General features: G+C 39.7%; 1 protein-coding gene across 1 annotated transcript in view; it reads left to right on the forward strand.

The window, feature by feature from the left end:
• The window catches only part of ttc27 (tetratricopeptide repeat domain 27), a 130,204-nt gene that overhangs the window by 103,091 nt on the left and 1,201 nt on the right, over nt 1-25,912 (forward strand). Inside the window, exons 11-19 of the mRNA XM_034003595.3 lie at nt 1,209-1,304; nt 9,613-9,735; nt 15,248-15,475; nt 17,802-17,900; nt 18,536-18,588; nt 19,342-19,507; nt 22,821-23,018; nt 23,269-23,380; nt 24,980-25,080. Of these exons, the coding sequence (XP_033859486.3) occupies nt 1,209-1,304; nt 9,613-9,735; nt 15,248-15,475; nt 17,802-17,900; nt 18,536-18,588; nt 19,342-19,507; nt 22,821-23,018; nt 23,269-23,380; nt 24,980-25,080 (1,176 nt within the window). The remainder of the gene's footprint in view (nt 1-1,208; nt 1,305-9,612; nt 9,736-15,247; nt 15,476-17,801; nt 17,901-18,535; nt 18,589-19,341; nt 19,508-22,820; nt 23,019-23,268; nt 23,381-24,979; nt 25,081-25,912) is intronic.

A 25,912-nucleotide genomic window follows, 5' to 3' on the forward strand; every position in this document is an offset into this window, starting at 1 on the left:
GATTATCGGTGCTCCCCTAAAAAGGACCACTAGGCTTGATACACACACACTTTTTTCATGACTCACATGGATAGCATGGTGGTCGCCACGGTGTGGTGTTTCCTGATGCTGTTGTTGCTGATATTGCTGAATAATAGACATAGTTTATATACATCTATGGCCAAAAGTTTTGCATCACCTAGAATTTTAGGATTGAGTCAATAAAAATAAATTGCAAAAAAAACGATATGAACTTAATTTAGATATTTTATTTAACATCATGTAATCAAAGAAACTACAAAATGATATTGCAAAAGTCTACCGGAAGCCATAATAGTAGTATAGTATTTCATTTTAGATTTCAAAATGTCACATTTTCCAATTTTTTTCAGTTTTTCGTTAAGTATATGGGAAACTACAAAGTGGTATGTAATTCAATATGTTAACATAACATTATTTAGCAGGTTTCATTCGCCTTGAAGCAAACTTTGTAAAATTTTGGGTGATTACCTGTAGAGCATGTTAATCTAACACTGCATATTAAGTAATGTTAATATATCTATACATTTACAAATAAGTTAAATACACATAAATTTAAAGTAAACTTTCAGAATCTTTCTTGTTTCTCTTCCTTGTGAAACAGTGCTTCACCTTTCACCCTTGGGTGAAGAAAAACTGCCACATACCGGAGTGTGCAAATGTATTAGAAGAGCTTTGCACACAACAATTATTAATTTACTACAGAAATGAGATATTTTTGCAAACTCATCTTACATGAAACAAATTCAAAACTAAACACTGCTGTGTCTGAAAGTGTCTTTAATGCTAATATTTACTATGGCCACCTTTGGCATCACTAACAGCTTGGCATCTTTTTGGCATTGTGTCTGTAATTTCTGGTGTAATTAGATTTTTCTTGAAGTTGTAGCTATAGACTTTCTTTGTATAGACTTTCTTTGCTGGTATTTTTGTCAGGCATGGAGTCCAGTAAAGTACAGAAGCAGCAGGGTGTTCTTATAAATGTGCACACTAGTGTACTTGCAGTTGACAATTAACAGCATTAAACAGAACAGTATGACCCAAAATGAAGCCCAACCAAAAGGTGCAGGGCAACGTTTCCTAACCTCCCCTTTCTATAAACTGTGGTACTGAAGATGCATAAGGCTTCAGCATGCTAATCTGAGATGCTTTTGTATTCATGCTCAAGGTTGTTTTTTTCTTTCTTTCAGACGCTTGTAGATCACTTTGAAGATAAGGGCACTCCTGTCTTAGATCGCCTCAAGATCTTCTACTGCTGTCCAGTTCCTCCACACTGGGCCATTCAGGTAACAAATATTCTTTTTTTTTCTGCACTGTTTATTATAAATACCCTTACTCAACTAAAGCCCTGTGCAGACTTGCATTTTTATACCAGTATCGTTACGGAACAGTATCACAACATCTGTTCACACTGGAATAGTTGTTGTGTGGTACCGGTATAACTGTGTCAATTTGAAACCCAGTCAAGAGTAAGCTTCGTACCGGTACAGATATGACAGTTCAAGTGTGGACAGGTGGACCATATGACAATGGAATGGATGAGTCTGAGGCATGTGCACACGGTATGTACGACATGTAGCAAAATACTTTACTGTAGTAGTATGGTAATAAAGATTATATTTTGCTGTGCAAATGTACAGCAGTCACTATTTTTAATATTACTATAATGAAATATTATGTGAAATACCTTCAATAATTAGATTAATTGATTCAAGAATTCATAATACTGTGATTCTTGAAATGTATTTGTCGTTTATGACTGTAAGTCACCCTGGATAAGGGTGTCTGCTAAGAAATAAATAATAATTATATATATACAGTACTGTGCAAAAGTTTTAGGCAGGTGTGAAAAAATGCTGTAAAGTAAGAATGCTTTCAAAAATAGACATGTTAAAAGATTATATTTATCAATGAACTAAATGCAAAGTGAGTGAACAGAAGAAAAATCTAAATCAAATCCATATTTGGTGTGACCACCCTTTGCCTTCAAAACAGCATTTTCAGAAAAGTGCATTTTTCATATCAATTACAGTATGTCATCATTACCACAGGTTATGTTTTGCGTCAAGACATTCTGGGCAAGAGTAAAACAGACTTTGCAAGTTTTTATATTTTGAACGTCAATAAAATCAGCTCAAAGCACCTCAATCCAACACCACTCCATTGACTCTCAGTAGAACAACCTGAGCTCTCTATATTACACAACCCCATGAGAATCAAATGAGTTGAATATCTTGTAATAGAATATCTCTGATGCAAGTGTGTCGATATAAACCAGCTTACATGTGGACAGGTATATCACAACAGTATCGGTCTTGTGCTGGAGTTGAAAAGGGAGTAAGGACAGAAAGTAGTAGTTATGGGTATATTCTAAACCGAAACTCATTTGACCAGTATCGTACAGACATAAGTGTGAACGCGGCTTAATACTAAAGTATTTATGCACATTTTTTAATTTTGCTGCCATCAGGATGTCCATGCGTGAACAAGGTTCTCAGGAGACCGATCTTGAATAAATAACAAATAAGTTATTTTGAAGGCTATATTAGAATCTGAACCTGATTTAAAAGGATAGACTGAAGAAACACGATGGGCCTTGGTAAACCAGGGGGGAACGGCATGGGATGTAAAAGAGCTGATGAATGTTCGCGGACCGCTCACACTCATTGAACCTTGGGAAAGTCAGTTATCAAAGTGACACTTTTTAGTTAAGAACCGCTAATGATGCATTGAGAACCAAGTGTAATGTAATTTAAATGCAAATCTGTTTCAAGACTGTCAGGAGAGCCTAGTTTACCCTTTAGTGTCAGATCCCATTTAAAACCGTGTCTTGAAGCACATTATTTGGTTTTCCAAACTATACTTTGCAAAAACCTGAAAAGAAACATAAGAACATAAGAAAGTTTACAAACGAGAGGATGCCATTCGGCCCATCTTACTCGTTTGGTTGTTAGTAGATTATTGATCCCAGAATCTCATCAAGCAGCTTCTTTTTTTTTTTTTTATAAATTTAGTCGTCGCCAATTATTTTTACCCCGGTTTTCACCCCAATTTAGTATGCCCAATTATTATCTGTATCCCCGGCTCACCGCTCGCAACCCCCCCGCCGACTCAGGAAACGGAGGCTGAAACACGCGTCCTCCGAAACGTGCTCCTTCCAAGCCGTCATTTTTCGCACTGCAGATCCACAGCAATGCTACCAGACCTATAGTGCCGGAGGACAACACAGATCTGGCGGCTCCGCTGCAGAGCCACAGGCGCCCTATCGGCCACAGGGGTCGCTGATGCACGGTGAGCCGTGGATTCCCCTGCCGACCTAAGCCCTCCCTACCCGGGCAGCGCTCGGCCAATTGTGCGCCGCCCCCTAGGAACTCTCGGTCACGGTCAGCTGTGACATAGCCTGGATTCGAACCAGCGATCTCCAGGCTATAGGGCACATCCTGCGAGGAGCGCCTTTACTGGATGCGCCACTCGGGAGCCCATCAAGCAGCTTCTTGAAGGATCCCAGGGTGTCAGCTTCAGCAACATTACTGGGGAGTTGGTTCCCGACCCTCACAATTCTCTGTGTAAAAAAGTGCCTCCTATTTTCTGTTTTGAATGCCCATTTATCTAATCTCCATTTGTGACCCCTGGTCCTTGTTTCTTTTTTCAGGTCGAAAAAGTTCCTTGGGTTGACATTGTCAATACCTTTTAGAATTTTGAATGCTTGAATCAGATCGTCTTCTTTGTTCAAGACTGAATAGATTCAATTCTTTAAGCCTGTCTGCATATGACATGCCTTTTAAATCCGGAATAATTCTGGTCGCACTTCTTTGCACTCTTTCTAGAGCAGCAATATCCTTTTTGTAACGAGGTGACCAGAACTGAACACAGTATTCTAGGTGAGGTCTTACTAATGCATTGTAAAGTTTTAACATTACTTCCCTTGATTTAAATTCAAGACTTTTCACTATCTATTCGAGCATCTTGTTGGCCTTTTTTAAGCTTCCCCACATTGTCTAAATGAAGACATTTCTGACGCAACGTAAATTCCTAGGTCTTTTTATAGATTTCAGTGTCTCCCGTATGATATTTATAATGCACATTTGTACTGCCTGCATGTAGTATCCTACACTTTTCTCTATTAAATGTCATTTGCCATGTGTCTGCCTAGTTCTGCATGCTGTCTAGATCATTTTGAATGACCTTTGCTGCTGCAACAGTGTTTGCCACTCCTCCTTTTGTGTCGTCTGCAAATTTAACAAGTTTGCTTACTATACCAGAATCTAAATTATTAATGTAGATTAGGAATAGCAGAGGACCTAATGCTGATCCCTGTGGTACACCACTGGTTACCTCGCTCCATTTTGAGGTTTCTCCTCTAATCATTACTTTCTGTTTTCTACATGTTAACCACTCCCTAATTCTCCTTGAATCCCTACTGCATTCAGTTTGATAATTAATCTTTTATGCAGAACTTTGTCAAAAGCTTTCTGGAAATCTAAATAAACCATGTCATATGCTTTGCAGTTATCCATTGTCGATGTTGCATCCTCAAAAAAGTCAAGCAGGTTAGTTAGACACGATCTCCCTTTCCTAAAACCATGCTGACTGTCAGGATACTGTTACCATATAGGTAATTTTCCATTTTGGATCTTATTATAGTTTCCATAAGTTTACATATAATAGAAGTCAGGCTTATTGGTCTGTAGTTACCTGGTTCGGTTTTGTCTCCCTTTTTGTGGATCGGTATTACGTTTGCAATTCTCCAGTCTGTTGGTACAACCCCTGTGTCAAGAAAGAGACTGTTGCATGGTCTTGGTTAGCGGTTTGTAAATAACTTCTTATATTTCTTTGAGCACTATTGGGAGGAACTCATCCGGCCCAGGGGATTTGTTTATTTTAAGAGCTCCTAGTCCCTTTAACACTTCTGCCTCTGTTATGCTAAAGTTATTTAAAACTGGATTTGAACAGGTCGACATGTGGGGCAAGGAGGCTGTGTGGTCCAGTGGTTAAAGAAAAGGGCTTGTAACCAGGAGGTCCCCGGTTCAAATCCCACCTCAGCCACTGACTCATTGTGTGACCCTGAGCAAGTCACTTAACCTCCTTGTGCTCCGTCTTTCGGGTGAGACGTAATTGTAAGTGACTCTGCAGCTGATGCATAGTTCACACACCCTAGTCTCTGTAAGTGGCCTTGGATAAAGGCATCTGCTAAATAAACAAATAATAATAATAATAATGTTGCCCGTATCCTCTTTTGTAAAAACTTGTAATTTAATATATTTGCTATTTTTTTCTCTTCATCTATGATTTTGCCATTCGTATCTCTTATACAGTTTACCTCCTATTTGAATGTAATCTTGCTGTTATAATATTGGAAACATTTTTTGGAACTGGTTTTAGCCCCCTTAGCAATGCTCATTTCTATCTCGTTCTTGGCCTTTCTAACTTCCTTTTTTACTTGTGTTTGCAGTTCCAAGTACTGTTTCTGTGTACTTTGTTCTTGGTCCCTTTTAAACACTGTGTAAAGTGCCTTTTTTCTCTGGATATTTTTTTAAAACCATTTTGGCAATTTTGTTTTAGATTTAGATTTGTCTACTTTTGGGATGTAATTGTTTTGCGCCTCTAGTACTACATTTTTAAAAAACAGCCATCCTTTTTCTGTGGATGTTTTCTCTATTTTACTCTAATCTACTTCTTTAGTTTCTGTTTCATTCCTTCATAGTTTGCCTTCCTAAAATTGTAAACCTTAGCTTTAGTCATTACTTTTGGGGTTTTAAAAAACACTTCAGATGAGACCATGTTGTGGTCTGAGATTGCCAATGGTTCTCTGGCCTCTGTTTGAGTTATTTTGTCTTCGTTATTTGAAAAGACTAAATGAAGGCATGCCTCCCCTCTAGTCGGTGCCTTGACAAATTGCGTTAGGAAGCAGTCATTTGTCATTTCCACCATTTCAATTTTGTCTGTTGTGCTCCCCACTGGGTTTTCCCATTTTATATGGGGGAAGTTGAAATTCCCCATTAATATGGCTTCTACTTTGCTGCAAGCATTTCTAATGTCATTGTATAACAGATTATTTTGCTTGGTGCCTGAATTTGGCAGCCTATAGCATGCCCCTGTTATTATGCTGTGACAGAGTCCTGGTAAACTTGCCTCAGGTAGCCGAGGAGAACACAGACGAGACTGAGATAGAGATTGACGTTGATACGCCGACACAGGCGCACGGGATTTAATCAATAAACATAAACAAAAAGTAAACAATAATGTCATGTGACGCTACCAGCGATGGTAGCGCACAGAGGACGATACAAGACTGTACAAACACTCAAAATAAAACACAATACAACAAACTCTAAATCAAAGGTTCCATGAAAACGGCAGGCCTTGCAACAGCCCCGATCACAGTGATCGCTATGTTTTTATACTAACGCTCTGCCGAGACACGCCCACCTGCCTGCTGGAACAGCTCATTGCTTTCAGCTGCTGCTCCACGCAGACAGGTAATCGTCCACGGCGGAGCGCAACATCAGTTAAACAATTAATTAAATCAATTTACAACAAATAATGCAAAAATATACAATAAAACTACATATTTCCCCATGTGTAGGGCTTCCGCCCTGCCACATATGCCCTTTTGAATTTTTGTCCATTATTCTGACCCTTATTTATTATGCGTTGTTTTTTTTGATGTATAGCGCTACCCCTCCGCCTCTTTTGCCCTGCCTGTCTTTCCTATACAGTGTATACCCTCTGATATTATATTCGTCTCCATCACTCTCGGATAACCAAGTTTCTGTAACACCTATCACATTGTAGTTACTTGTTAGTGCAGTAGCTTCAAGTTCTAACTTTTTTTTTTTCTTCTGAGACTTCTAGCATTTAGATAAATACATTTAATGGCTGTCTTACCTGAGTTGTTGCCCTTGTTTTGATGTAGTCTCCCTTCTGTTTTTTTTTTTTAATTTCTCCCCCTTAAATGCTTAAATGCTTCTGAACCTCCTCCTTTCTCTGAGTAGATTGGTTCCCTTTTTGTTTAAGTGCAGTCCGTCCCACCTATATAGATAGTCCTTGTTGTAGAATGTGGTCCAATGTTCAAGGAAGGTGAAGCCTTCCTATGTGCACCATGTTTTCAGCCATGCATTTAGATTATTTATTTCCAGCTATATATGGTCCTTTGCAAGTTGCCGGCAGTATCCCAGAAAATGCCACAGTTTTGGTCTTGTCTTTTAATTTCCTTCCTAGCTCTCTGAATTTGTTTTGCAGGGATTTTGGCCTGTCTCTTCCAATGTTTGTACTGATGATGACGACTACTACTGGGTTGTCTCCTGTTCATTCTAGGAGCCTGTCCGCGTTCTTAGTGATGTGTGTGACAAAGGCTCCTGGAAGGCAGCACACTGTTGTAGTAAGGGTGTCCAGACTGCGAACTGAACTTGCTGTGTTTCTCAATATGGAGTCCTCATCAATCTTGACCTCCCTTCTTTTTGCTGTCTGGCCACTATTGTTAACAGGGACCTGGATGTTATTCCTTTGGTTCTTTTGTTGTTGGTTTTGATCATCTAAATTTTGAAGTGGCTCAGATTTGTTGGATGTTTTGATTTCTGGTGGTTGTGTGCCTCTGCCTACCTGAACCCAGCTGTTTTGACCCTCCTCTATCTCTCTGGTGGCTTTCAGTCTGTTAGGGGTGCAGACTTCCAAAAATTGTGGGTGTGCCAGCTCCTCAAGCTCCTGTTGCTGTGTCATTTCCTGCAGCTTAATTTCTAGCATACTTACTAGTTTAAGCAAGTCCTTTTAAGTGGCACTTTACACACACTTGATTTAGCTCTGCTGGGTTTTCTCGGATTTCCCACATCATGCAGGTGTCACAGACTACTGGCTTGAAGGCCATGATGTTGTTATTTTATTTATTGTAAGTTTAAGTTTAGTTTCTGCAGCTGTCAATCTTCCTTCAGACTGCTTCTAACTGCTTTGCACTTTTAAAACTATGCACTTCTCACACGATGTCACTCCCATGCTGTCGCTGGAAGAACTGCCTCGCTTTGTTGTGTTCTGTTGTGCTGGTAGCACCGCCCCTTCCCCTTGTCTCAGAACAGCGCTGAATTTGAATCAGCTGCTCTGAGTTTCAGTTTGTGATCAGAAAAAGACACGCAGCTGTTAGAATTTAAGCTGCATTCATTTCCCTGATGAAAGCAATTCCAGGTTTATTTTCTCCGTACTGCTTCTGACTGCTCTGCACTTCTCCCACGATGTCGTTCCCATGCTGTCGCTGGAAGAACTGTCGCTGGGAAGAATCCCTAGATGGTAAGCGTGCAGTTGAGATGCCTACCTGATAATATAGGAGAGGTAAGCTTGCCCTTTAACTGCATAAGGAACCATATTAAAAAAAGAAAACTTTAAATGAAGTTTAAATGTGAATCCTTGATGTACGCAGTTTTTCTCTTTAAACAAAAACAAAAAAAACTGTTCAGCCTATTAAAAAAGACGAAGTGCGCTAATGAACCCTTTCCAAGGAAAATGTATTTCTGTTTACAACCAAAGACTTGCAAAGTGTAAACTCCACATATATCATGTTGATGGCATGCTGCAAGTGTGTGCATGGATAACCCTGCACATTTTTATGTTCGCAGAGTGCAATAAAAATAGACAGGTGGACAGATTTTACATATGAGGAAATGGAAAAATAAAATCATTAATTTTTGTGCTGTTGCTTTCGAAACTGTTATGATGAGTCCATCCAGAAAAACCACCATTCCTGGAAAGCCATGGAGCCTCCTGCAGCTCCGGGGAAACTTTTGAGCCCAGTTCACCACACATGCCTTTCCATTTTCATGTAAAAACTGGAGAGAAATGCACAAGACAATGGAGTCTTCTGTTCCCTGGGGAGCTTGTAGCTATTTGTGGTTTGTTGTGAGCGTGCTCCATTGAGAGCTGTTCCTGTTAACTCTGTACTCCTGACCAAACACGGTTGACAACTTGTAAACAGCACTGTGGTTTTATTCCATTCATTATTCTTTATATCAGTTCCGGAGCAATTATTGTTCAAATGGTTCTCCAGTTTCGGTGATCTATTTAAAAAATTTTTTTTTTTTTTTCTTGTTTGTTAACTGATTTTATTAGGGGATCGGCTTCTCGTTTTGGATATCTGAAGCCAGAAATAAAGTACATAGAATGTAGTGTAGACTTTGTGGAGCCTTTTGGGGGGAGAGAGGAGGGGACAGGACAAAAAAATATAGCCCAGTTATTCAATTTCATCACGCACTTTGTAAAGTACATGGCTGATATTAATGAACGCACTGGCCTCTTGTAACCCATAAGATTTAAGTTTCCCCCCTAAAAGTGGGTATCAGTGTGTTTTTTTTAAAATGTTTTGTTTTACAGTGTATCCAGTTACACAGAGAGCTATTACTTATCTAATGCTTCTCAAATACATGTGTGTGTTTTATAGCAGAGGTATAATTGACCCTTCTCGCACCATATTATGTGCATTAAAGTAACAGTTCCACTCAGACTGTAGTTCTCTCGCATACAATATGTTCTGGACAGAGCAGTCTACGTTTCAGGGGATTTTTGTATACTTTTTTAATGTGTGTATTTCTGCACTGTGTTTGTGTCCCTCAGCGTCAGCTTGCCAGCTTATTGATTGATCTGGGCTGCACCAGCTCGGCTCTGCAGGTCTTTGAGAGCCTGGAGATGTGGGAGGACGTTGTCATCTGCTATGAAAGGACCGGCCAGCACGGGAAGGTAGAGTATTAGCTAAGGATTTTAGATTCTGTTTAATTTCTTAAACTGAAATTTAAACTGATTTGTCTTGTAGTCTTTGTATGGGGACATACAGAAAACACAATTGCATAATAGCCTCATATGAGGATGCCATTTGTTCCCCATGTAAAGCAATAGGAAAAAAAGTGAAAAAGTATTAAATTAAACAATATATTTGTGTCTAAAACCAATGTTTCTTTATCAATGTTTAAACTTTTAACATATTGGGATTTTTCTCTAACTAATCAAAAAAGCCATTTTGAGAAACACTGCAGGCATGTAACATGGGGCTAATGGTTTCAGATTTGCGTACCTTTGGCTGAGATTAGTCTTTGTGATCTAGATGGATTGCTGTATTGGCTTTGTTCAGTCAGAGGCATTAAGACATAATCTGTTCTGCGTTTCTCCAAGGGAAGGGTGATCCTGCCAGAAATGGAAGGGGGCAGCTAATGGATGGATGGCAGGAATAGTTTTTAAGGATTACATTTTCAGATAGAGGATGTTGATCATTTCTTTATAACTGAATTAGCTTCATCAGTGGTACCTGGTGTTTGCCCCAATGCGTTTTTCTGAAGTTTTTAATTGTGAGATGTTATACAAGTATACACTGTGTGGAAATGTATTTGCTTTAGTTATGTTGTCTTACACTTGTAGAATCTTTGAAACACTACAATAAATGATGCTCTATTTTGTATATTGTGTGGTGGGAAGGTGAAAGCAGTTTACTATGTGTGTCTGTGTCTCCCTCAAATGTGTTAGCAACTAAACAGAATAATGCTGTAGTTATCCATTATTACATTCTATGATGAGTTATTAAATAGTAAAGCAGCACACTGTTGCAGACAGATATAACAACAAAAGAAAGTTTAACAACGAGAAGAGGCCATTCAGCCCAACAGTGCTCACCCGGTTACTAGTAGATGATTGATCTCAGAATCTCTCTTAAACAACCTCAATGATTCAGCATCAACACCGTGGCTAGGTAACCCACACCACTGTCTGTGTAGATAAGTGTCTCCTACCCTCTGCCCTAAATTTATATCCGTTTGATTTCAAAATGTGTCCTGTGGTCCTGGTTACTTGTAAGCTTAAAGTGTTGGTTAGGGTTAACTTTGTCAAGTCCTTTAAAGATTTAGATACAGACAAACAAATCCTGTGGAATTACCCAGCAGCAAAAAAATTTAAAAACCAGAAATGTGTTTAAGAGCACTATGAACAATAGGGGAAAATGAAAATTGAATAGTTCGATTAGCACACTGTACAACATCTATATTTGACAACTCTAAGATGGTAAAGCAAACCTTTAAAAGTGTAACACTTTGATAGTATTAAAATGCAAAGTGGCAGATTCTCATAGCTCTTTACTCCAAATTGCCATAAACAATGAAGGGTGCTTACAGAACAGCACAGACTGCATGTTTTCCGTATTGATTGATTCCCATGTTTATACAGGTGTAAAGGAAAATGTGCCTGTTATTTAGCTGCTTTGTACAGTATTTGGGAAAGGAACCAGTCTCAGCTGACGCACCAAAGCCAGGAATAAGCCAGATCTTTGCTTTCTTTCCTCTACACCAGTGGTTCTCATTCTTTCCCGGTCATGGGACCCCTTCTTAGCACAGCCCATACCATAGGGACCCCCTGTTTAGTCTGACGCAAAAGTGGAATTGCAGTGCCATAATAACAACGTTACTATTAAATAAAGTATATTTAAAAAAAAAAAAATAGTAGTGCTGTCCACAGATGAACAAACCTACTCAATGCATTTCTATTAACAAGAGCTGAACTCATTATACAGTAAGAATGTTGGGTTTACACATGATTTATCCAGATGAAAAGTTTTCAAGCTTTTTTGGGGACCCCCTGGACTATCTCTGAGGACCCCCAGGGGTCCCCGGACTGCCTGTTGAAAACCACTGCGCTACTCAATGCTCCATTGAGTCATAACAAAAAAGATCTACACTGCAGGCTTGAGAAACTTTAGATCCTCTTAATTTAATCACAGTTTTCCACTGTCTGTTGCGTTTCTATGGCGACGAGGCTTGTTTTGTTTTTTAATGCACTATTTTGAAATATTACCAAAAACAAGGTCAATGTCTTCAGGATCGACCTAATAAATCAGAGAACACTTTTTTTTTTTACTGCATTTTCATTTCTTAATGTTGCTGACTCTCTATGGTTCCAGATATAGAATTACAAAATATTCCAGTTTCTTTCAGAAAACAAATTGCATTAATAGCAGCATGTGAGTGATGACAGCATTGTAAAAAGTACTAATGTACTTTAGCTAAGATAAAATCTGATTAAATATCTTGTTGCCTTCAGCGTAAAGCCTAACCCCGCTAGAGTCCAGGAAATGTGTAATTAAATCATTTTATATATATATATATATACACATACAGTGCCTTACAAAAGTATTCAGACCCTCTCACAGTTTTCACATTTTGTTGCTTTAAAGCTTGCAGTCATGACACTTTTAAATATGAATTAATGTATATTATATACACAACCTACTTCACACATTCAAAGCAAAAACAACAAGAAAGAAGTAAATAGATAATTAATATGAAATAAAAATGGAAAAGTCACGATTGCATGAGTATTCAAACCCTTTGCTGTGGCAAACCTAAATTAATTCAGGTGCACAAAATGACCTTAACAAGCCACACGATTAGTTGAATGGCCTCTGTCTGTGTGCAATATTAGTGGTTCTCATGATTTAAGAATAAAACCACCTGTCTCTGTCAGGTTCCTTGGTCAGGTAGTGAATTTCAAACAAAGACTCAGCCATGAACACCAAGGAGCTTTCAAAGCAAGTAAGGGAGAAATTCATTGAAAAGCACAGATCAGGAGAAGGGTACAAAAAATATCGAAGTCTCTGAATATGCCGTGAGCACAGTCTACTCAATCATCAAGAAATGGAAGGTGCATTGTACCACCCAGACACTGCCTAGATCAGGCCGTCCCTCCAAACTGAGCAGCCGGGCAAGGAGGAAACTGGTGAGGGATGCCACTGTGAGGCCAACGACAACTTTGAAAGAGCTACAGAGTTCAGTGGCTGAGATGGGAGAAAATGTACATCAGTCAACAATATCCAGAACACTTCACAAAAGTAGCCTGTATGGCAGGGTGGCAAGAAGGAAGCCATTACTAAACATAAGCCATCTCAAAGACCGCATGGAGTTTGCAACAAAGCACCTGAGTGATCCTGCAAAAATGTGGCAAACGTTGTTGTGGTCAGACAGACCAAATTGGAACTTTTTGGTCTAAATGCCAAGCGTTACGTTTGGCACAGACCCAACACAGCACAGCTCCCAGTCAACACCATCCCTACAGTCAAGCATGGTGGTGGCAGCATCATGCTATGGGGATGCTTCTCCTCAACAGGGACTGGAAAGCTTGTTAGGATTGAAGGAAAAATGGATGGAGCAAAGTACAAGCAAATATTAGAGGAAAACCTGTTTCAGTCTGCTAAAGACTTAAAACTGGGGTGAAAATTCACCTTTCAGCAGGACAATGATCCAAAGCACAAGGCCAAAGCTACACTGGACTGGCTTAGGAATAAGAAAGTGAATGTCCTTGAGTGGCCCAGTCAAAGTCCTGACTTGAATCCTATTGAGAATCTGTGGAAAGACTTAAACTGCTGTCCATAAGCGATCCCCAAGCAACCTGAGAGAGCGTGAGCAAATCTGCCAAGAAGAATGGTCAAAAATTGCAGCAAGCCGGTGTGCAAAGTTGGTAGAGACTTACCGAAAAATACTTGTGGCTGTAATTTCTGCCAAAGGTGCTTCCTCCAAATATTGAGTTGACGGGTCTGAATACTTGTGCAATCAACATATTTCTGTTTTTTCTCTTTAGTTTTTGCTGACATTTACTGTAACTTATCTTACCCTTTGAAGTCTTCACTTTGAGCATTCAAATTTTGAATAAAATATTAAGTTTAAAAAAATGTGTGTGCATCATTTTGTAATTTCACAAAATGGGACACCATAGAAAGGGTCTGAATACTTTTGCAAGGCACTGTATATGTATATGAGAAATCGATTTTTTTTTTTTTTATTGGTTTAAAAAAAAAAGTATTTTGAAGCAGTATTTTTCAATTTTGCTTGAAAATAAAATTTCAACACTTTTTGAACGTGGTCTAAGGTCCTTGACAAATAGTTTTTTGATTGCAGTACATTTGCAGTGGCTTTGTGCTATATACTAGTCTCAAGAGCATGTCAAGGATAATTGGGAAGCTTTTACGAGGCGCAGGAGATGGCTAATTAAATAATTTCTTGGCAGGGGTGCCTATGAGTTCCTTTATTAATAACTGGATGTTACCTTTTAACCTGCTGTTGTCATTGGCAGTGGAATTTCCCCAGCTCCATGCCAGAAGGCTAATCCTCAGTGGCTGCTTATAGACAGATCGCTTCAGTCTACGGACCTCGTCTGTCAGCTAATTCTACTCTCTGCGTAACTATTTAGAAAACTAATTTAATTTGCTTCATTGTGTATATATATAATTAAGTTAACCAAAGCAGCCTTGGCCAGTGGTCCATGTTTCAAGGTTAATGCTTTTAGATTTACTTCCAATAAACACTGTAAAAACACTGGAAATGGTTACTCAATTCACGTTGACTTGACCCCTTTCCTCGTGAAAAAATGAAATTAAATACCGCCCCCCCCCCCCCCCCCCCCAAAAAAAAAGCTTTTCCAGTGCAGTTGGGCAATGTCCCTCCTTCCTGACTTGTATCTCGCATTGATTCGTTCTGAATACTTTAAACCCACCCCAACTGCTGAGTGGCAGCAAATTTCTACATTTCTATTGGAGGATTGTAACACGCTTGCTCGATTTAAAACGAGATTACAAGAAACGGAGACCAGTTTCGATAGGGAATATTTCCATGCTCATGGAATTTAAAGCAGCATTGCAAATTGTGGCGAAATGTAAAAAAAAGCCTAAACACACAAAACCCCCAGAAGAATATACCTGGGACCATAAGGATTTTGTTGTGGAAGACAGCAAAGGAAAGAAGGTACAATTTGAAGTGTGCAAGTACTGTCGAGTTACTATATATATTGTGACAGGAAAAAGCGAAAGTAACCAAAAACAATCATTTCATACAGCATATAAAAACCTAAAGCCCTGATTTACATAGAACTCTTATAAGCAAATGTTTACCTGCTCTTAGTTGAATTTGCTCTTAAATGTAATTATTTACTGTATTCTTTATTTTGCTCTTATTTGAATTGTATCATAGCTAAAAATAAGCACCGAAAAATGAAATTGAATAAAAACAGAAAAACAGAAGCCCTACATATGTCCCACTTCTTTCTTTGTAACCATTTTTTGTGTTAAATGTAAATCAACTTAAAGATCAAAAGGTTAGTTTACTGTCAAAGGGCAATGACCCCTTATGTATCCCCTGCTATATAAAGACATCCTTCATTGTCCTTTGGGCGGTTGTTCTAAGCAGATGGTTTGACAGTATATAAGGTGATTGTTCTTTTGCAGGCAGAGGATATCTTGCGGCGGGAGCTGGAGAAAAAGGAGACCCCCACGCTGTACTGTCTGCTGGGGGATGTGCTCAGGGACCACCAGTACTATGACAAGGCCTGGGAGCTGTCAAGACACCGCAGCGCCCGCTCCCAGCGCTCCAAGGGGCTCCTGCACCTCCGCAACAAAGAGTTCCAGCAATGCATCGACTGCTTTGAGCGATCTGTGATGGTCAACACCATGCAGGTACCAACACCACACACAATGAGGAAGTTCCGACAACAAACAGGGTCCTATTTCAGAGAGGGGGGGGTCCTGTTTACAAAACTTTTTACAAGGTGTAGTATGCTGCTAGACCTTTAATTATGGTGTTTATAATAAGATGTTTAGAATAAATTGTGCTTATAATCATGTTCATGTTGTAGTATGTTTCTCATTCGAAACAGTAGTAATGCATATTTTTGTCAAGCCTGCTGGGCAGTCCAACAGATTCAGTGTCAGAATTGAAAGACACTGCCTTTAAATTCTCAGACGACTGTTTACTTTGTAATTTGCAGTACGTTTTGTGTGTTTCAGTGAGACAATGGGCAGGTGCTGCCTCATCCTAGAACACATCCTGATAAAATATTTGTATAAGTGGAGGTAAAAATGTTCCCAGGAGTTTTGTGAACAGGACCCAATCAGTAAAACCCTGTGAACTTTTCCTGCTACAAACTGTCACTTCCATTTAGAAATTCCATCTGTTGGGGGCTCCCGAGTGGCGCATCCAGTAAAAGCACTCGCTAGAGTGCAGGATGCGCTCTATAGCCTGGACGTCGCCGGTTCGAGTCCAGACTATTCCACAGCCGACCGTGGACGGGATCTCCCAGGGGGTGGCGCTCACTTGGCCGAGCGTCGCCCAGGGGGAGGGAGGGTTAGGTCGGCCAGGGTGTCCTCGGCTCACCGCGCAGCAGCAACCCCTGTAGTCTGGCCGGGCACCTACGGGCTTGCCTGTAAGCTGCCCAGAGCTGCGTTGTCCTTTGACGCTGTAGCTCTGAGGTGGCTGCACGGTGAGTTCGCAGTGTGTAAAGAAGCGAGCGGCTGACGGCAAACGCTTCGGAAGACAGCGTGTGTTCATCTTCGACCCTCCCGAGTCAGCGCAGGGGTGGTAGCGGTGAGCTGAGCCTAAAAAATAATTGGGCATTTCAAATTGGGGAGAAAATAGTAAAAAAACTATTTGGCAACGACTAAATAAAAAAAAAATAATAATAAAAATAAAAAAAAAGAAATACCATCTGTTAACACATGCACAGTGTACTGGCTCCTGTCTGCGTTGAAGTTTCTTTCTCACATCCCAGTCATTCATCTCATGTTCACATAATTCTTACTGCTTTTATTGAGTTAGGAGTGTTTGTAACCCTTTGACCTTTGCAAAGGTCAGACCTGAGATCAATGTAAGAATAAAGGCAGGTCAAACGTGACAAGAATCGCTGATCTCTTACATTACCCAACACCGTGGGACTGACATCGCTGAGGCAAGTGCTTAAAATAATGGCAGAGCCACTGTTAAGTGTCAAGGGTGAGTTATTTTTAGGAGATCAGTCCAACCCTTTAAGCAGCAAAATGAACTTCTCAGATAGTGGCAGAATCACTTCTGGTCATCTTTCTACAGTGGGAAGTGGAAAATGAACTGGGTTTGTTTATTTTCTTAATGACTCAAAGTCGAAACAGGACAGTGCAATGCCTGTGGCCGGAGGTAATCCTCTTACACTTGCTGCAGGATGATGGCGACAGCCACTTGATATGAACAGGGAAAGTCCATCCTTAGCTGCTGAACAGGCAGCAATTTAATCATTTGTCATTTTCCAATGTCTGTCAATGTAACTTCATTTTGCTTTTACTTTCACACTCATCATGGCCAATGAATGCAGGAAAAAAACATAATAAATACCAACATCTATAATAATACCAACTTAAATACCAACATATGGGGCTCTTAGGCCAAAACAAGGCTCCTGAATTTTTTGCTTACATGCAGTGAAATAGTTTTGGGGGGGGTTTTGGGGTTATTCCTTGGTTTTGGCCTCTTCTTGCCATAGCTTTTTCTGAAGAGTGAAAGACCACGTATTTGAATGAAACGGTCTGCTAGCTTTGAAAGAAAGAAAGAAAAAACTTCCTAACGATGGAATGCAAAAGAGCAAGCAAAACAATTGGGCAACACTGAACCTGGGCACATCTGGAGCAGCTGCAGCTGTCTTCCACTCTAAGGAATGTTTCCGAGACACTGAAACATAGGGGTCCCTTGAAAAGCTGATGTGAATGTGAGATGAGGGTATTGTTTGTGGAATTGTGTGGCGGAGCCCAGCTAACCCTAATTCAGATTCAGCTTCAGGGTCAACCAAACAGCAGGATGTTATTAAATCCCTGGAGTCATCCTACTGGAAAACATTCCAGACAAGTGTACTGATCATTGAACATATTTGCTTTTTAAGCTATGAAAATGTATGCAGCAAGTAACAATTTGATTATGTGTTTTGTTTTTTTATTGAAGGCGATCTCACTGCTGAACAATGAACTTTTGTCTTTCTTGCAGCTTGGAGTCTGGTTTTCTTTAGGCTGTGCCTATATGGCTTTGGAAGGCTATGAAGGAGCTGCAAAGGCATTCCAGAGATGTGTTGGACTAGAACCAGATGTAAGTAATCACTGTGCTGTTGTGAGAATGAGGTATCTTAAACAGATCAGGGACAGAAGTAAGACTTCTGTTGCAAAGCAGTTTCACCCATTCCGTGTTTTATTATGAGCTTGATTAGCCACAGTGTACAGATAACAAGCTCAGATGTGTCTTATTAAACTCATAGTAAAGCCAGGAATGGATACAACTGCTATGCAATTGTAGTTTTATTTCCATCCCTGCAGATAATTAATTTCACTCCATCCTCTTCCCCATAATAGGGTTTTGCCATACGTCCCATTTACGTCCTCATGTTGTTTGGTCACCAGTCACAGTGAAAGTTGTCATTTACACACAACATAACAGCAACTTTTTACAACCCGCACCAAAATTACTTTCAAAACATCCCAGAGCCCTCAATTCTAATATACATCCACCCAAGCCAGGCAGACAAGACAACCTGAGTTAGGGTTTTGACCTTAGAATTATGATGTCCTTCTGAATTTAAAACAACCACCTCAGGGTTATAATTCAATATTACATTAAAAAAAAAGGTTTTCTGCACATTTATTTCTTTTTCTTTTTCCTTTTTTTTCTTGTGGTGTTATGATATATTTTAGAAGTTCTGATAATATCCTTATATGTCAACATTGCAGAATGCCGAGGCCTGGAATAATCTCTCTACAGCATACATCAGACTTAAACAGAAGTAAGTACTATAATTTAGAAATACCGTAGCTCTCTCGAAGGGGGGTTAAAAATTCCTTTTTTTTTCTTCATGTACGCACGCGTTTGGTTCGAGAAGAGGTCGGTCAAGAGCCGACCTCTTATGTTTAATGTTCAAAATGACTAAGGGTATTGAGAGTAACAAATTAAAACTTTCAATGAGAACAGTGGTTTTGTGTTTCTACCTTGGCAACATGACCTGAATTCCGTAGATCCTGAAAAAATAATTGGGTTGTTGACATTTATGTTTGTGTGAGCCATAACCATGGCTGTAGTAATCCCACTGTGGCACTGGTACAGTAGTTTAATATTAGACACACCGGTGCGTACGTCGCACCAGTGTATTAGCCGCTCTCCCCTTTTAAGGGCCTGGAAAAAATGCCTAGAAAATCAACTTATTCAATGGTTTTTACAGTTCATTGGGTGGCTCCTTTGTCAGCAAAATGTTTCATTCATTTTGTGACCATCTTGGTTAAATGTAATTACCTGCTGTGAAAGTCGGGGAAATGCAGGTCTGATTTGTGTGGCTTGTCATGTAAGCAATAACATGGACAAGGCGAGCTGTTGTTGTGCGCATTTGAGCAGTTTATATATTGCACAAATGAGAGCCAACTGGCGAGACCACATGAGTTTTGACTAAGCACATCACTTGGTTTATCCTAGCCATTGGATAGCTTAATAATAGCTTTTAAATAATTCAATTTTGTACAATTATACTTTAAAATTATTATTATAGAACCAAGGCTTTCAGAACACTTCAGGAGGCCATTAAATGCAACTATGAACACTGGCAAATCTGGGAGAACTACATTGTGACGTGCACAGATGTTGGGGAGTTTGCTGAAGCCATTAAAGCTTACCACCGGATCATGGACATGAAAGACAAGTACAAAGATGTTGAGGTAAATATTACAAGAAACACTACCAACCCGCTGTTATGTATTATTATTATTATTATTATTATTATTATTATTATTATTTATTATTTCATACTGTAGTCCTGATGAATATTCTAAGCAATTCAACGTTTTTCTTCGCAACAGTAAATGAGTTATTATTTTAAAGCATGTAAATAGATTGATTTAGGTCTCACATTTAATTACAATTATATTTGAAAAAAAAAAAAAAAACTGTATTTCTTACGTTTTTTTTACTCTGCTTCAAAATTGCATTTTTAATAAAGTTTTGTAAGCAATGTTTATTTAATGGAACTAGTTTCCGCATACCAAGATGTTAGGTGGACAAGCCCCCCGGTTTGAATCCTAAAAAGCACTGGAGGGTTTTGGGAATCAGGATTTGGCTTCGGGCACAGCCCTAGTTGATTCATGAATACATTCAATTACATTCAATTGGAAAAGGCATTTGTTTGAACAAGTTCAGCACCTCATTGCTGGAACTATTTTAATAATACATTTCAATAATCTTGGAAATATATTTTGTTGTAACTTGATACTGCTATAGTGACTGCACAGTACAGTAGTATTCGCATTTTTCTTTAACTGTGTGACATTTGGCTCGATTTGGAGAGATGTGCTGGAAACAAATGTGCAGTTGATTTCAAATGAATAGCAACACAGACTTACATATACCTTGGAAGTGTGTGGCTGTTTGTTGTCAGTCATTTCTTTTTTTTTTTGCTTGAAACATTCTTTGTGTTTTGGCAAGAACAAAACAGGCTGTTCATCAAAAAGAATTTAAACAAAAAAAGCACAAAAGGTGAAGAGGTCACAATTACACCTCGCTGTAGTGCCAGTTTTATTGCGGTAATTGGAATCCCAAACTGTGTGTCCTTTGCTATAATAAATAATTTTTCCTTTGTTTTCAAGAGAGTATTTTTTTTATGGATTTCACCTTTAGCATTACTTTAAAATGTCAATTTTTGGGCGTCCTCCACTTTGTTTTTGTGATTTATTTGTAAAGAGAGGTGAGCAAGCACAGATGAACGCCTCCCTAATGCTGAAGGATGCCAACCCCTGTAGTCAAGCAATTGTCAAGACATATTTATGAAGCACCCGAGGATACATTATTTAATCCTTACCATTTTGCTGCCTTATTCTTATCAACTTGTTCCTAAGCTGTTTTTCCAGGACAGTCATTCGGTACCTTTCATCCTTGGAAATAAAATTCTTTACCACAAGTTATTGAGAGTATTGTTCTTTTTTTCATTGCCCCAAAATACAAACCGCTTTTCACTGAACCCTCTTAACGGCAATTCCTTACACATTCACCCGTCCAGTTCCTTGAGATGATGTTACGAAGCCTGTAGTACTAACCTGCCTCTCCAGGGTGGCCTGGGTCCTGCTGTCTCTCAACTGCAGAGCCTAGTAACTGAACAATAGCCAGTTTGATCTCATGTTGTACATCGGTAAGGAGGCCCTTTTATACATCTGTGTTGGGAATTAGGACTTGCAGATGCAGCATTCAAAGCCAATTATCCCTCCTTTCATCCCCTTCTCCCCCATCATGACACTCCCCAAACAACAACCCCTTCATATTGACACCTGCAAGGAGGAGGGGCTGACAAAGCTGTAAGCTTAAGAGTAGAGTCTGATCCTGGGATTGCAAACTACATTTGATGTTATAACTACAATATGTTAGCATATTATAAAAAGGGTGGTTTGTGATGATGTACAATAGAGAAAAACATAAATTGCATGTAACTTGTTCAGTAAACAAAACAAACCTATTTTAAAGCATAATTACTATTTTAGATATATCCAGAACACTAAACACAAGGAATGTTGTGGAACAGGTTCATTATCAAGATATAGTAGATTCGTATTAGTGTGCTTTGAGTTGAAAACAGGTGAGAGATGCTATTCCCATTACAGTATGCCGCTGTGAATGCATTGTTTTTGTTCTCAAAAACACCTCCAGTTCAATTTTCATATTTGGTTAATTGTTCAAGGTCTGTAATGTGCAGACTTCAGACCTGTTACTGCAGCAACATTTCCTGAAGACAATTAAAAGAACAGCAGACACCTGTGTTTCAAGCTATTTGCTAAATGCTGTTTCCTTACTAGGCCAACGGCTTCAAAGGGGTCATATGCTGTGCATTTCTGGGAAATTTCTGTCCAGCACATCCATTTCTGTCCAGCTCTATATACTGTGGTACTACTGTATTACTGTATTCTTAGGGTCATACTGCGGAGCTTCACAAATTTGACCTTTTAATGGAAAGAAAAGGGGGAAAAAAGCCCTGTGAAACGCAGGGCATATGTATTCATTTTAAGCACATGAACTTGGCTGAAATAGTTACAAACACTTTTTTTAAACAATTCCCTGATAGTATGACAAATTGCTGCTAAAAAAATGTATGTTTCTACGGGTCCCAGATGACTCACCTGGTAAAGGCATGACCGTGTGATTTGCAGGGTGAGTCATGCAGCCCGAGGAGTATTGGGATTGGAGGATGCCCACTGACCAATTCTCCAGCTGCAGTTGCTGCAGTGAGGGAACAAAAATTGGACATTCTAAATTGGCGGTGTAGTAATTGGGCACTGTAATTTAAAAAGGAGATAAAATAGGGAATGCATATGTAGTAGAGATATGTAGAACGGTCTTGGAAAATTCTAAATGTTTTGTTGTTGTGGCCTGGTTCCAAAAATAGTTGCAGTTTAAGAATTAGGCAATCCAGATGATCCTGCAGAGATGGCCGCCTTTCTCCTTTTTTTAAAAAATTTAGAATCACCAATTATTATTTGTATATATTTTCCCCCCAATTTGGAATGTTCAATTATGTTTTTTCTACTCACTGCAGTGGGTCCCCCGCACAGCACAGACGTTCCAAGGCCGTGTGAGTGTCCTCCGATCCCACAAGTCTAAAGCCAGAATCTCTTTTACGCCGAGCAATTCAGAGCAGAGGTGGGCGGGCTACCGATCCCGGAGAACAGAGATCAGCCCTGCTTTTATCCACTTTAAATGTGCCCAGTGTCTGGCCAGTAGGGTTCGCTGTTGCGCGATGAGGAGAAAGAGTCCCTGCCGGTTTCCCATCCCCCACCCCGGGAGCGTCAGAGCCAATGTGACGCCCCCTTTGGAGTCACCAGCAAAGTTCGGCATCGTTGCACAGCCCGGACGTGAACCGGCGGCGTCCAAACTGTGTGACTCATCCTGTGCTCCCAGCGGCAGCGCTTTAACTGGATGAGCCACTCGGGGACCACAGCATTCTCTCTTTTACATATGAAGTAATGTACTGGATGTGTCCCTGTTCTGCAGATATTGAAGATCCTAGTGCGGGCTGTGGTGGAGGGGCTTGAGAATTCCAGAGGGGGGCAGGCCTCGGCCCTGAAAGGGAAACTCCAGGAGCTGTTTGGCCGAGTGACCTCCAAAACAACCAGCGATGGGGAGATCTGGAGACAGTACGCAAAACTTTATGGAGATGGAAAGAGTGAAAAACTGGAAGATAATGAAAAAGTCAGTGAATGTTACAAATCAACAATAGATTATTTGTATTCTTTATGAGCATCATGGAGTAGAATGTTAAGACTTTTGAATAGTGTAGAATTGCTAACCAGTGTTTGGGTGAGAAGTCTCTGGGTGTAAATAGTTTTTATTGTGGGATTTTAGTCCAAAACTGAAACTGGGGCTCTCCAGCTGTCTGTACGTTGGTGCTGTCACACCAGATTTATCTGTTTAAACACCTTTTCTTCTTTCTGTTTCCTAGGCGCTGCAGTTCTTAGCTAAAGCTCACCGCTGTGAAACACAGGCCAATGGATGGGAAAAAAATATCGACTCCTTCAAAGTAGTAATGAAGGGAGCGATAGAACTAGCACATGGTATAGTACATCTGATTATTGTGGCAAAGTGGTTTGTTGTGCAGTTGTGATGTGGTGCTCAGGAATGATAGACACAAGACAGTTCACAGTGAAAAAGCAGCTCTCTATTTGCTGACAAATAATAATACTTGGCTCTACCCAACAATGTGTATCACTCAGGCAAACCACGGGGTTCAGTCCCAAAATAATAATACACTAAAGAAGACACACACAAACACAACACAGTCACAAGTCCAGAGTGACTGCTCTTAGTGAAAGTGGTGATTTACAGGTTTATACATGTACAATGGTGAAGTGGAGTCCGGGTTTAATTGCTGGCGGTTTAGCTACAGCTCCTGGAGGTTTGCCTTCTATAATGACAAGCACAGACAGTTAGCAACAAACAAAACACTTAACACTCACAGTAGTTAATTACTTCCGTTTCCCAAACGGGTCCTTTTAGTAACCATAACGAAGAAACAGATTTCATCGTTACATCCCCTGTTATACCCTTCGTCACGCCCCCTGCGATAGCTAGTTCAGTCGCGTCTCCTCCAATCCATGACTGACACATTGCGTACCGCATTAGGGGGATGACTTTGGGCATTGTGACTCCACTCCCTTCCTGGATGTCTGAATTCCGACTGACTCTGGAATGAACTGCCAGACCATGCAGTACAAGGCACACTTCCTTTCATACAGCGTCCTCACAGGTCAGGAGAGAGATTGTTGACTAGGATTCATTCTCTCTGTGTCACAGGCTGTTTTTGAAATCCACAGATAAAAAGTGATAAAGTGTTAAATATCATACGTTTAGGTGTTTTTTTTTTATGTAAACTACGTAATAATAAAACATTTTACCACCCCTGAGTGTTTGTGGAGCTGTAAGCATCCATTCAGCAGTATAAACTTATACAGTTACATGATGAACCTCATTCAGATTTCAGAACACACACACAGCCCTGTTGCCTATTATATGCATGGGGCTCTCTTGAAGATGTGTTTCGAGAAAATGTTTGACCTTCAAAAACTGAAATCGCTGATGACCTTAATGTTTAATAATGAAGCCAGTCCAGTTAATTTGTTGGAACTGAAACTGAGTTTAGTGCTTTATTTCACTGTGTTGTTGACAGTTTTCTTGAATTCTTTCCACCTGTGTGAAAAGCAGAAGTTTAATGATAAGCAATGATCAGTTTGGCCTCTAGATTGATACATAAATCCTGATACACAATTTTGTTGTTGTTTTATAGTAGAGTTTGCTGTGAATCAGCTTCAGAGGTATTTTGGGGAGGGGGGTGTGGTATCTCCCAAAAGCTTTTTAATGGTAACCACATGAGCAAATACACATTTCAAATGTATTTACTTAAATTTCAAATGTATTTATTTAACCAGGATAGAACCTTTGAGATATACATCTTGCTTTGTAAAAGTATCCTAGCAGAAAGAACTTGATCCAGTGCTTTAAATGTAAATTAAAGAAAGAACAAAAACTTATTGTTACAAAGTAGTAGATTCAATTTTTTGGAGTTAGCTATAGTGGTTATCTTTCCACCTAAAAAGGCCAGTTACCCAGCGTTTAAAGTATCCTGCTAATTAATTGGTGTCATCCTTTCCTTTCAGTGTCAATTAGCTGCAGCAAAAGCAAATCCAACCCCCAGGAAGCAGTGCAGATGCTTTCGTCTGCTCGTCTCAACCTGCGCAGTTTATCATCGAAAGCAAAGGTAACCCAGCCTGTCGGAGCCACGCTGACATTGATGCAGTAGCTCTGTCTGTATACAGTACTGTGCACCATCATGCCATTACAATTGGAATTAATAGTGTCTGAGACAAAACAAATAAATCTAGTTTCTCAGTGATAGAGCGTTCCATAGTTTGCTTTCAACCCACATTCACACAAAAACTGTAGAACAGTTCTTCCTGTCATTATTGAATTATGCAAATTGGCAGAGATTGTGGTCTGACATGGTGTTAGCTGTTTTATTTTTGATGAATTTACCGTATTCCTTTGAATTTAAGAAACACATTTTAAACCATTTATTTTTTCTCAAAAAGGGCCTGCATCTTAAATTCTAGTACAGTAATCCGTCACATATCCGCCCTAACCGATTATCCGCCATGATCAACCTCTTCAGCAATGTTAGTTTATTATTGAACAGAGAAGATTAGTTCAGATATTGTAGCTCCTACCAAAGTCTTCATACACTGTTGTGTGTGCTCCGTGCACTGCCATTGCTGGTAGTGTCACGTGAGCTGTTCAGTGTGTTCACTTGATATGTAAATAAATCCTGTTTGCCTGCAGGGCGTATCAACTTAAACAGCCGTCTCGATCTCCTGCCTGTCACTCAGCAGCGAATGCATGTACCCACACGGCAGACGGCTACTCTGTCACAAGCATTAATTCCCTGTATCTTTCTAAACAAGGGATTTAAGGGAGCTCCCTAATAAAAGCTGAATCTCAAAACAGTAATTGTGTGAATAATGGAATTGTTATAGCTGTGTATAGTGATATTTAAAACAGAATTAATTCATCCGACTTTTTACATATCCACACTT

The sequence above is a fragment of the Acipenser ruthenus genome, chromosome 5, assembly GCF_902713425.1.
Source record: "Acipenser ruthenus chromosome 5, fAciRut3.2 maternal haplotype, whole genome shotgun sequence".
Classification (NCBI taxonomy): Eukaryota; Metazoa; Chordata; class Actinopteri; order Acipenseriformes; family Acipenseridae; genus Acipenser; species Acipenser ruthenus.